Genomic DNA, 12,935 nt, shown 5'->3' with positions numbered 1-12,935 from the left:
GCTAGAAGCTTTGGGAACGCATCTTTACCGCTTAAGTCAACGGTCCGCGTCAGAAAGAGGATGTGTGGTATGGATCGTGGTTATATATGCGGTTGAGCATTTGACCGCAGCGCCCTCTCCTGTATAGACGTTGAGCAGCTACATACAACGTTGGAGTGTAGCGTAGTGGTTAAGACGTCTGCCTCTTAAGCAAGCGGTCCTGAGTTGGAACCCCCGTGCGGGCGTACGTTGTTTTCTTAAAGTGGGCCGATCCCGGAGGCAGTGCAATCGATGTGAGCACGGACGCCGGACAAGGCTAGACCCTAAGGAGCTTCGCCCCTAAAATGCCATCCCAGTTTCCTTGCAAATCTCGGGTCATTCACAATCAATCGTTTAACTCATCAGCATTCAATCAGTACAAGTCATTGTACTTCTGAGTCGGGATAAAAAACACTTCAGGTTTCTAGTCTGGACCGTATTATTTGTACTTGGAGTTGGAGTTGGATTTGTACTATATTTTGTAACTGAAAGCTATGGGCCTTGCTTTCATTGTCCACGAGGGCAATGAAAGCAAGGCAGCTAGAGGAATTCCCCCTGAATGGATGGATAAGTGTAAATGGCTGTACCCTTTGTAACAAGTGGTAGCTTGCGCCACCTAGCCTAATAGCCACGTCCCACTAGAGCGACAAAACAGCAACAAACGACAGCGACACTTGACAACGAGAGACAGCCTGTTTGTCAGAGTCCGCCATCCCACCTGGTGGACACGACGCAGAACATGGGGACAAGGAAACTTGTTTCCTAGTGGCACTGGAGTTGTCAACGAAACACTTTTCGTGCTTTGCTTTTTGAGCGTAAAACGTGCAGATAAACACGTTGAAAGTGGAGACGATTGCTTTATTTCTTGAGTAAAGCTTCATCAGTCATGACAATCAACATTAAACATTTTCCGAACTTAGAATTCTCAAATCGTTCCTTTTTTTTTGGGTCGTTTGAGGAATTCTAGGTGAGCACCACGAAATTTTATGCCGATTTTGAGGATGTTTATAACTTTGTATCCAAGCCGTCTTATGGGGAACAATACGGCATCCCGATTATCGCAAAACGTGATGACAAGTTTCCCGTCTTCCGGAATGGCTCGCCGAAACGTCATGTCCTACTTCGTGGCGAGCGGTCTTACATTGGTCAGTCCTCGAACCTCAGTGTATCCATCCTGATGCAGTGTTTCGAAGCACCACCTTGCACACCAGGTTTTCGCGAGCAAAACCAGTCGCAGCAAATTCTCTTTCGCAAAAAATTAGGTATACAGCTGCTATGAATTCCTACCGTTGGTATGTTTAATTTTTCGGTCCCAATTGTGCATAATGTGTGATGCACTTTTCAGCGAGCAATTTTACATTTGTAAATAATTCTTAGTAAAAATTGGATAATCAACTAATTAATCAATTGCCTGAATTTGCCGCGATGTGACAAACTTCTTTGCCGCGTATTCCATGCGGGAGGAGCTAATGCGTCAGCAACTGATCCATTAGCAACTGATCTGCTGCCAGCGCCGCCGGCAGCAGATCGCGGAGGCCACGATAGAGATCACATGTAACGATCATTTTTGGCTAGATGGCGCAAGCTACCACCCATTACAAAACGCACAGCAATTACTGGTGATTACCATCAGAGCCGTGTTTACCAGATTACCATCGATTTATCCGATTTATCCATCTACGGCTTCTATGACGTCATTAGAGCGCAAGAATGCGAGAATCGAAGAAACGAACGCACTCCACGGGCCGACCAGGGCGACGACCACCAACAAACAAACCACGAGCCACCAACAAGCGCGCGAAAAGGGAAGTCCACGGGAACAGCGAAAACAGCACGTGAAGCTGCAATCTACGGTGGTTTAGCTACAGTTTCAGTTCTTGTGCGTGGTTTTTGTCGTTTTTGTAACAAAATGACTCGATATGGCGACGAGCATCGACTGTTCCTGCAAATAATGTTGACCCGGAAAATACTTTCGTTGTCGGAGATCAAAGCAGTGCTCGAGTTCTGTCACGAGAAAAACCGAGGTGAGCCATTTTCCAAGTCTCTCTGATTGAGAAACCGTGTCTTGTACGGCTTTCGGTCAGCTTCGAACGTTGTAACCCGAGTTCACGCGCTCTTGAGGCGCTGAACGATAGGCCGAACACAAGGGCAAAAATTAAAGGCTGTATCTACAGTGCCGTCCGACGGCACACGGCACTCCAATCAGGCCTACAAGTGCCGTCACGGTGCGTGTATCACTGGGGACCTCGTTATCACTCCCCCCCTACTCCCCCCCGCCTGCGTTCACGCCGCTTCGCGGCGACAATATGCGGCTGCTAATTACAAAACTATTGACCGATTTGGCCCCGTCGTACACGCCGCTTCGCGGCGTCCAGCCGGCAAACCAAGCCCCGCTGTACCCGATGCACCTCCGGAAACGAAATCCCATACCGCTTCGTTCAGCGAAATTTCGGCGGAAACATTCGTTTTTTCCTGTGTTAATCGTGAAAAAAAATAAATGTAAACATCGCCAAATGCATCGGCAAAATAAAATATTCGAGAAAACAAAAACAAAAAAAATTAAGCCCACACCGGGGATCGAACCCGGGATCGCCTGCTTGTGAGACAGGCATCTTACCACTAAGCTATACAATCTTTCTTTTTTTTTTTTTTTTTTCTTTATTACCTGATTTTTTAAACCGAAAACACACACACACATATTTACATTACGCACACATGGTTACATGTCAATTATATACAAATGAAAAGGAAGTATGAAACAATCATCCCTTCGATGGTTGACGTCACATCAAAAGTCTCTCAACATTTCTAACGGTTCGATTCTGGATACCCAATCTGGTACATCAGCTTCTGTTTTTAAATATTCTACGTACGCCACAACGCTTTGGCGAAAATACATCCTTGCCGGTCTAGCATCGGCATCGTTATGGAGCCTCGCGGTGCGGGAGAGCCATGGACTGTGAAGGGCCAGAAGCATTAGCAAATCAAATGGCACCCCTCCTTCATTATCTATTGCCAAAAATCTAATACCGTGTTGGTCTAAAGGAAAATCTTTGTGTAGGGTTCTTTGGAGCACATCCCAGAAAAATACTGCCTCCCAACAATGTAAAAAAACATGTTCAATAGTCTCGGGGACTTTGCAAGTGTAACAGTTTGTTCCCCAAGGGACAAAACTGTCTATTCTTTCTAAATATGTTCTAACTGATAACATTCCGGTATGAAGTTTAAAAAAGAAAATCTTAACCCCCGGCTTAACTGGCATCCTCTTCACTCTTTTCAAAACATCCTGCCCTGGGCCTTCACAGTATATGGCTCTGTACCTCGGTACAGAAAATAAGCTGCTTTTCAAATCTTTATATAGCTTTTTACGTTTAACGGTACTTAAAGGGGCCCTGCAATCATATTTAAGCGTCTACCTTCTTTGCGGTTTCCAAGTCTCTTGGGGTTCGGGCAAGCCAGCGGGCACGGAGAGAGTAACTAAATATCAGTGCATCATATTTTAACCAGACGACGCGGAAACCTCCTCCACCGACGGGGGCGACCCGCAGTACCGAAAGCGCGCGAAATGTGACGTCTTTGGTCCTGGACTTACTAGTGGTCAGAGCCGCTAAAAGCTTTTTTTTTAGTCGAAATACAAAATATAAGTGGCGCGAACCGTTTCAATTACTGATAAAAGTAGTTATTGTTCAGTATTTTAGATCAGAAAAGAAATAAATGCAGTTTATAAAGTACTGAAACAAGAAATGACCCGTCGACATAGCCGCCACCAACCGGTGGAAAAGGCGGCGCATACTAGAAAAGAGTAGTGGGATCAGGCACCGACATGGAAAGGTCCCGGATTTACGCGGCGGCGCTGCGGTCGTTTACGGACTGGAGGATCCGACCGGCTCCGAGCGTTCCGAAGGCCTTCAGCGAGTAGCTTTGTCTTGCGTTTTGGTCATTTCGCGGTACGGCAGCGCAAAGGGACTGACATTCTGAACTGATCTTACCCCGTTTTGCTGTCGTTTGTGGCCAATGAAGTGTCATGCCGAATTAGTGTTAAATCGCGCAGCAAATGCAATGAGAGCCGCTCTGGCTGCTCGCTGTACACGTCCTATCCAGAACACGCCTTAGTGGCGCCCTCTCGCGCCGTCGACTCAGAGTGCGGCAGCCGTGATCGCTCGCTGAGCTCACTATCCCTCCTATAGTTCACGGCCACTCAAGCAACCAAGGACGTCATGAGGGAGGTTATTTTTTGCTTGTTTTTGTAATTTTTATTTGCCTATAACTTTTAAAATAAAGCGAAATTCGAGAAAAGAAAAGTTACATTAAGTTACTACGGTCAGTGCGCTCAGGTTTGGTGCAAATTAAAAACCAGTAAAAACGTGCTTGCAGGGCCCCTTTAAATAATCCATAGAAAAACGTGTCTGCAAGAATTGAAAAGAGCTTACAATTTCTCTGAAATAAGCACGGACATGACCGGGTATACACTTTGTGGATGACACTATCAGCTGAGGCAGCACTTGCGCCAACCTTAGCTGACACACAGTTCTTAGAAAAGGGTCGGAAGTGTCCCAAAAAAACAAAAATCTATTTACTACCTGACGGAGAAACAGGTGGGACAATCCGAGTCCCCCGTCCCGGACTCGCCTAAACAAATTGTCCCTCGCGCACCTTCCCCAGAATGACCCCAAATAAGAAGATCAAACACTCTCCGCTTCGAGAAATTCGTTTTGAGAACTCGTCTTATGCGAGACTTTCGGACGGCACTTGAACGCGTAAGTGGAATACTGTCGGACGGCACTTGAACCCTCTGCAAGAGTGCTGTCGGACGGTACTCTACACACTACGAAAATTAAAATGGGTCCCTATCGTTTCGTCGAACGGACAACTTTTCATGGACACACGTTCCGTCGACACGAACGTTTCGTCGATGACAACAATAATCCCTGGAGAAAGGGGACAAAGGACGAGCACAAATCTCCAAACACAGCTAGGTGACTGGTGTGGCCGAAAACATCCGCCTGCTCCTGGTATCGAACCAAGGACCTCTCCATTTCCAGTGGAGCGCTCTTGCCAGTAGAGCAAACGGGGTTTTATTAGTTGCCACCAGTCTTACACAAGGAAGGATGAAGGCCTGCATTTTAAGCTGAAGATTATAATGCAATTAAAGCAAAAGTGCAAGTGAGCTGGATAAGATTGACAACAATATAATATCTTGAGAAAGGGAACAAAGGACAAACACATCCATATGTATAAATCATCATGCATAACTTACACCACCTCGCCTGCACTTCAACCGTTTTACATCTAGGCAGGCTTGTACAAGATACTCACTAAAAGTATTTAAGTTAAGTTACTGAGTGTCACGAAAAATAGTAACTGAGCAGAGTACTAAATACTCAGATTGGTAAAGTAATGGAGTAAAGTACAAAATACTACAAAAAAAAGTAACTCGTTACTTTCAAGATACTCTCAAGTTACAATTTTCTCTGCAATCTTACGAGTTTGTGTGCGAAGAGAGCCTAGTGAAACAAACAAGCAGTGTGTGCAATTTGCATGCAGATGCAAAGGCATTTCTGAAGCTGAAAGGCTTTCTTTTATATGCTTTCACTCCATAACATAGAGAAATAAACTCTGGTTTACTGCCGACTCTTACGAGAAACTTGTAGAACCCATCCTCTCTCCGACAGAAGTGCCCTCCCTCTGGCTTGTAGCCTTGTACACATCAATGCTTTCACCCGCATGCCCTTCAGCTTCGGAATCTCTGGTGCTCTTGGGCTTGGCCACATTATGTAAGAAAATGTGCTTTGACATTTTGCCCAGTTAGAAGAGACGACACGCGTCCGCTCAGCTTGATGCTGCGACACCTGCTTCCCAGTGTCACCTCTTTCAGCAGAAGCACGAAAGTGCACTGTATTACCTGGCACGAAATGTATCTGCAATGGCAGGGCGCCTAGCCAAAATAACTGGAGTTCATTATTTTCCAAGCTTCCCGCCTCTAAAGAAAATAAAAAAAATAGAAAGTAACTTAAAGGTAACTTTAAAATGAGTAAAAGTTACTTGAAAAAGTATTTAAGTTAGAGTACTAAATACTGACGTTCGAAAGCATTTGCAAGATACCAAGTTACTCACAAAGATATTTAAGATACAGGATCTTGAGTAGAGTATTTAAGTTACGTACAAGTCTGCATCAAAGTGACTGGTGCGCGACCGAAAAAAATTTGATCAACACTCGTTACGCGAATTGCACGCACCCATGTAGCACGAGAACGTTCTAAGAACATTCCGGGAATGTTCAAAAGAATATAAGCAACATTCTTGTAATGTTGCAAATTTACGTAAGAACATTCTATCAACTTTGTCAGAATGTAGCACAGGCACTTATCGCTACATTCAGGGTATGTTTTCTAAGGGACATTCTTAGAATGTTCTGAAAATGACATAGAACATTACCAGGGCATTCACATTCAAAGAAAGATTAAAGAGTGTGTTGGTGAAAATACAGCAGTCAAAGAAAGAATAAAAACACTTAGGGACAAGGACATGAAAGAACTGTGCTGTATGTCCTTGTCCTTAAGTGTTTTTATTCTTTCTTTGACTCCTGCATTCACATTCAAATATCCTAAAAACTTAAGGTTCTAAGAATGTTCTCAGAAAAGAACTTCTGTAGCTTTCTCGAAATGTTGCAAATTTATGCAGGGACATCCTTTCAATCTCCTCAGAATGTGGTGTGTGTGCATTGCTACATTCAGGGAACATTCTCTGAGGACTATTTACAAAGATTCCTTGCCTTAGGCTTGCTTAGGCTACAGCCCCAATGAGCCACACTACGTAAATGAATGTGATAAAGCTTCTCACAGGGCGATAATGATTAATCAAAACCGATTTTTAGAAGGTGCAAGCACAAGCTAGCCACTTTCCCAGCGCACCAGCCTGATCACGTACTGATGACAGTTTACGCCTACCTGTCACTTGTCAACTTCTTTCATTCAAAATGTGCTGTATACATAACCGATTCTTCACTTCAACTGCGAAATGCCATTTCAAACTTTTAAACCTCAGATACGAAAAATCTGGTCCATTCAAAACTGCCCCTCTGCATACGCAGCGAGTGCCAAGTTCATTACCAAGTTTTGAAAACCATTGCTTTTCTCCTACACCTTATTCCTCGGTAGACTCATATAAGATAAGACTGATCCCTTATGCCAAGTTTTCAAAAAACTCCACTTATTTTGCATATTTTTGGCACAAGGTGGCATATAGTGGATGGGGTTTTGAACCACAGTTTGCATGAGAGCTCCGTAAAATTGGCGTCACCTGTGAAAATTCTAGGAATGTTCGCAAGCAAACGTTCCAAGAATGTTGCGCATGTGAATGTTCGAAGGGGAACATTCCAAGAACATTGTGCATACAAATGTTCGCCATCAAACATTCCCAGAATATTGAGCAGCTTACCTTGTAGTGAATGTTTCCATACGAATGTTCCTAGAACGTTCCAAATGGTGTTTTAACGTGCCTTCAACATTCAGAACATCCAGGGAATGTTCGCACAACATTGGGTGCTACTGGGGCAATAGGGATATTTCGTCACGCGTGTATCGCTGGCAGGCACGTAGCCAGGATTTTGTTTCGGGCGGGGGGGGGGAGGGGGGGAGGGAGGAGGGAAAAATGCTGTTTGAGGAGGAGGGGGAAGAGGAAATCCCAGCAAAATGGAAAATTTTTTTGGGGGGGGGGGGGGGTCCCCCCCCTGGCTCCGTGCCTGATCACTGGGGTGCGCGTTAACCCACCATCCCTGCCAGCGTTCATGCTGCTTCATGGCGATAGTATGCGGCAGCACATTACAAAAATCTTAACCTGCCTTACCGACCCGTATACGTTGCTTCGTGGCGACAGTCTCATGCAGCTTATTACAGAAAAAAAAGCTAATCTGAGCTGTGAATGAAACTATCTGTGGATAAAATGTTGTTCGATGAACTGATTGCCACCGTACAGTGCACACGGACTCATATAGTGAAAGGGTTGTTCGAGGGAACATGCTCGAGTTTTTGTTTTTAGCTTCGTCTTTGAATGGTTTTATTTTCGTGAGGACCTATAATATGAATAAATTGGAGGGAATGTGAGTTCTTTGAAATGCTCCATTCAGTATTAGTATAGCTGCACATAGTTGTGTTTACTATCGCATCTGATATGCACAACTGGCAACAAGTGCATATTTGAGGAGCTTTATTTCATACTTCAAGTGGCAGCTCCTGCTGATACTTCTGCAAGCTGCATCTTCGCTGTTTTTGTTTTTCCCTCTCTTCCGCTTAGGACCACGGCGGCCACGGAAGTGTGCAGTGTGTGCCTTAAAAACACTTCTGCTTGGCCGCAAAGATTTATGATCCTAAGGCTTTGGGTTGTTTTATTATTTTTTTTTTTTTTTTTAAGGTGAACGGCCAGTGCGAACACCTATATGCCCTCATGCACCTGTCATTATGGAGAATGATACTAAAATACCCGACAAAAAACTCGTCACATTGTAAAGAGGCGCAAGTGCGGCATGCTTATTTTCCGGTGGCAATCAGTTCATCGAATGACATTTCATCCACAGCTAAGATTAACTTTTTTCTGTAATAAGCTGCATGAGACTGACGCCATGAAGCGGCGTGTACGAGTCAGTCAGGTAGGTTAACATTAGTGTAATGAGTCGCCGCGAAACTGCGTGAGCACAGGCGGGGGGGGGGGGGGGGTTGTTAGCATGCACCTTAGTGATACACGCGTGACAAAATGTCCGTACAGTGTACAATTCGTGTAACAAGTGTTGACGAAACGTTCATGTTGACAAAACATGTGTTCATGAAAAGTTGTCCACGAAACGAGTTTCGACAAAATGATAGGGACCCCTTATTTTCTGTCTCATTGAATTGAGTATGCATGAAACATCCCAAAACTTGAGTTTGGGACCATAATTTTTTAGGCCCATTAAAAAAGAAAGGAAAAGGTTTACAGGATATTGAAGCTTTATGCAGAAAGGCGCGACGTCAATGACGACTGTTCGTTTCCCTTCCCTGGGCCATGATTTGTTCAATATTAGTCTACAGTGTCCATGATTTGTTCGATACAGTCTACAGCGAGGTCCTTTACCGTGTGCTACAAGGCGTCGTATAACCTACCGCTCCCGTTCATTCCAGTGCCATGCAACGCCACCAAAGATGACGACTCCCTGACAAGGTTCGTATCGGACATCAACGGGAAAATTGTGCCGTTCAGCATGAGGATAAAACACGGCGTGAGCGAGGACGACGGCCAACGCTTCTATGCGCTCGTCAACCTCAAGGACAACGATCTGTCAAAGTGTGCCACAATGTTCTCGGGAAATGAGATGACCTATTTCAAAAAACTTGTAAGTGGGCTTTCTTTTTTTTTTTTTCTCTTTGAGAGTAACTTGCATGTTGGCAACTGCAGACGAATGGAACCGGGCTGTAAGGTCAGCCCTGGGATCTTTATCGGTTGTCTGTACGGCTTTTTAAGGGTCCGTACGAGACACCGTTTCGCTTCAAATCCGGCCGCGGCCCACGCCACATCTTAACAGAGCCAATCGAACAGCCCCAAAAGTGCGTCGTCGTGACGCCCGTCGTCTTTGTGCGTTTGCTGTCGCCGGTTAAAACAATTGTGTGCGGTGAATGCGCCGTAGTCCTGCGCTTTTTCTGTGCGTCTCGTCGGTCTAGCCGGCGATGGCCAACCCACAAAAAGAATGGGCATCGTGACGACGCACTTTTGGCGCCGCTCGGTTGGCTCCAACGTCGGCTGCGGTCGAACTTGGAGAGGTCCGATCTGAAAGTTGTGCACTTTGTACAAGCATACTGACGCAAGTATACCGACACACAGCGCCGCCGAGCCAGGAGCTTCTTTTGTCGCGGTGCAATGCCAAGGATGGGAGCAGACGTTTTCTTTCGCAAAACTTGTCGACATATTCGTGGGAACCGCAATGTATTGCGGTGATCACATCGGGGCGACGGTAGTTGAATGCTGCTTACGGATTTGACGCAAGCACTGCGCGAGCACTGAACGTGGGTTCATTTAAATTAGAAGCCTTGGCGTACATTTCGGTCGGGGCTCGCGTCTAATCTCTAGGGCGACGGTAATTGCCCGATTCCTGTCGTCCAATGCACGGGGCACGAACGCGGGGTGTGCCCTGTGCGTTGCCGATTCCAACACATGACCACGATGAACTTTGCTGGGATACGATTGCCACCGGGTCACGTGGCCGCTTGTTCTGGCTGTGGGTTGAGGTAATGAATGCTGCTAGGGTTTCTCCAGTCATAGCCTGCAACTGCTAGTGCATGAAATAAAAAAACTATATGATGCATATTTTTGTGGAATAGTATGAATGTCGAGGATCTATTCTGAGCCGTATTTACTGGAAGTGAAAAAATTGTAACATGTTGTTTGGCTTTCTTGGGGTCCCCAAGGATCAGTCTCCCAGCAAATTAACAGCTGCCACTCTGAGGATTCTTGGAGGTTCCTTCTCAAGTTCTTCGTACAATTTTCACTTCCTTCCTGCTTCGTGCTTTGCTTGGGACTTTTTGCGGTGTATTCCATTCTTGTCGACATGGTCAGTGATTCGCAGCCGCTAGGCTGAATTGTGAGTTTGCTTCCTTACGTCTGGCAGCCTTTGTTATTGTGGGATCATTTCGGGCTTGCAGCCGTGCCACCATCTTTCGACAGTATTGACCATAGGGACCCAATCCTAACCACACGTCGTGCAATTGTCCGTTTATCTAGCATTGTGACTTTAATGACTGGTTCACACATTTGAGTCTTGAGTTCAACTGACTGCGTTAGAATCGCTTATGTCAAGATGCTACTACAGGTCGTCCTAGCAACTGAGGTCTGTGCAACACGTTTCGGTGAAACGTGAGAAGTTGTAATGTCCGGTACTACCCAACCGCAGATGTTTAAACCACCCGTAACTGCGTATTGACATCTCATCAAAATTCATTTGCAAACATTGTTGCACTTGTGTAGCATAAACAGATGGGCTCCCAAGACAGATACCGTAATAAAAAAATTAATTGCAGGTGCAGCAAATAGCGGAGTCGAACACCGGAACAATACAGTCGACTGAAGCTCTCAACATCGCCAGTGGTCTCGACAACTGCAGGCTGTCGATAGGCATGGCCGAAGATTTGATCGAGCGTTGGCTGGAACTCGGCTGTTTGATGCAGGTAAGGGCCTCCGTTTTGAAACTGCCAAGAGGGACAAATAGATGCGCAACACACTTTTCACTTTATTGTCAACGAAATCACCAAAATGATGGGCTGGTCAACTTACTCGTGGTTGTTGAAAGCAGATGGCTCAAGAACATAAACAGTGGATAAAGGAGTACAGTCTTCGCAGGGTTTGTCTTGCGTACTTATTTTTCTCGGTCGATTTCGTGCAGGAGGAAACAGCCGTGCCGAGAGACGGGTCTGAAGTGAGAACCCCCGTGCTTGTAAATGGCAGCTTTTTTGTTTTTCTAATTGCCATTTGCTGCCGCTGCTGTAGTAATGAAGTTGCGCCTTGTCAGTGGCTATGGCATTCAGTTTTCGTTGGCTTTTAGTTACCGTTTTCATTCCAGGACGGGGGACGCCTCAGTTTGAGTCCCCTAGGTCTCGCTGAGATGGACACGTACCTGCAGCAGCAGTTTGGCGACGAGCTACCCAAGTGTCACATGTGCAAACAGACCTGCCTCAAGGTACGCAAACTTCTAGCTCGAGGGCTGCGAGTTTCCCAGTGCAAAGGAGCATGATGCGAGGGTGGTCACGTGCATTGCACATGCTGGCATCTGCACGTGCAGGGACCGTTCCAAAGTGAAAACCCAAAACATACAGCACCACTTCGCAGATGCGTGTCGTAGACATGTCGGTCGCGTCGCACGACACGGTCACGTAATTAATGGTCGAGTCGTGCGACGCCGCGTCACGCTAATCCCTCTCCCGACTTTATTCGTAGGGTTAGGGTGCACCGATTTCCTTGTGGAAGTCTCTCACTTCTTCACCGTGCCGGTTGCATTCCAGGGGCAGACGTGCGCAAACCCAAACTGCACCGTCAAGCTGCACTACCACTGCGCCAACCAAGTCTTCCGCCTGGGTGCCAGTCCCATCGACGGATGCCCGCGCTGCAGCTTTCCGTGGAGAAGTTAATTCTGTTTGCCAAAAGTATATATATAAAAAAAAAAAAAAAAAGCATTCTTTTTCATCTTCTGGGACGGTCTTTTGTTTTTATTTCTGAAACTCACAAACGCCCGAGACTGGATAGTGGTGATCAGAGTAAACAATCACTTCTGGCAATTATTAAGCAGCTCGTTATGGTACTGTAGCCAGAGAGATTGTCAAAAAATAGAGCGTGAACACAATAAACCACGCCTTGCGCCTTTTATTAGTCTGTCGGCGAGCATAAATATAAGGGAAAGGTTGCATCTGTTACCGCTAGAAGTTGCGCTCAAGTCGCCGGTTTGCCCAAGAACCGCCGCCGCCGCTGCCTGCGCTTTACTCGGAGGCTGTTTCTCGGGTCAATTGCATCCACATTGTTGTTGAAGATGAGCATACAATAATTGACGGGGAAGAAGGGGGGGTGGGGGGGGTGCCGATTTATGTTGATGCGTGTCTGTCAATCCGACGACATACACCAGATAGTTGATCGGGTGCACCATGATCTTCCAAATGTGGCGGAGTGGTGGGCCCTCGCCGTTAAAGGGAAACTGAAGCGGTTCCGTATTTGAGGCAAGAAACAGTTAAATCATCTTTATTTGGCCTCCAAGATCATGAATATCAAAATTATTTTTCAATTTGGTGCACAGAGGCTGCACAAAATAGTTTTCAAAGTACCGCCGAAGCCCCTCGCTCCCGTCGAATCGAGATTTTTTTGAGTCTCCATTCCGCTCTTGCGCATCTTCAGCGCCTTTCAAAGCCACG

The 12,935-nt window shown here is 46.0% G+C and overlaps 1 protein-coding gene across 3 annotated transcripts; it reads left to right on the top strand.

Annotated features, from left to right (window-relative positions):
• The first annotated feature begins 1,711 nt into the window (after positions 1-1,711).
• On the top strand, positions 1,712-12,226 carry LOC8039806 (non-structural maintenance of chromosomes element 1 homolog). 3 transcript variants are annotated; one of them, XM_040206589.3, is made up of 6 exons: positions 1,712-2,042; positions 9,171-9,382; positions 11,061-11,207; positions 11,423-11,473; positions 11,600-11,716; positions 12,039-12,209. In XM_040206589.3, the coding sequence occupies exons 1-6, from the start codon at positions 1,928-1,930 to the stop codon at positions 12,162-12,164; spliced, it is 768 nt and encodes a 255-aa protein (XP_040062523.1). In that variant the 5' UTR covers positions 1,712-1,927; the 3' UTR covers positions 12,165-12,209. The 3 variants fall into 3 exon arrangements, with proteins under 3 accessions (XP_040062523.1, XP_040062524.1, XP_029846205.2); XM_040206590.3 differs by having other exon boundaries at positions 11,423-11,455; positions 12,039-12,208; XM_029990345.4 differs by lacking the exon at positions 11,423-11,473 and having other exon boundaries at positions 12,039-12,226.
• Positions 12,227-12,935: the final 709 nt, after the last annotated feature.

Source organism: Ixodes scapularis, unplaced genomic scaffold (assembly GCF_016920785.2).
Source record: "Ixodes scapularis isolate PalLabHiFi unplaced genomic scaffold, ASM1692078v2 PGA_scaffold8__174_contigs__length_109621045, whole genome shotgun sequence".
NCBI classification, from domain to species: Eukaryota; Metazoa; Arthropoda; class Arachnida; order Ixodida; family Ixodidae; genus Ixodes; species Ixodes scapularis.
Note: the sequence above shows the minus strand (reverse complement) of the source record. Positions and strands in the feature narration are given on the sequence as shown.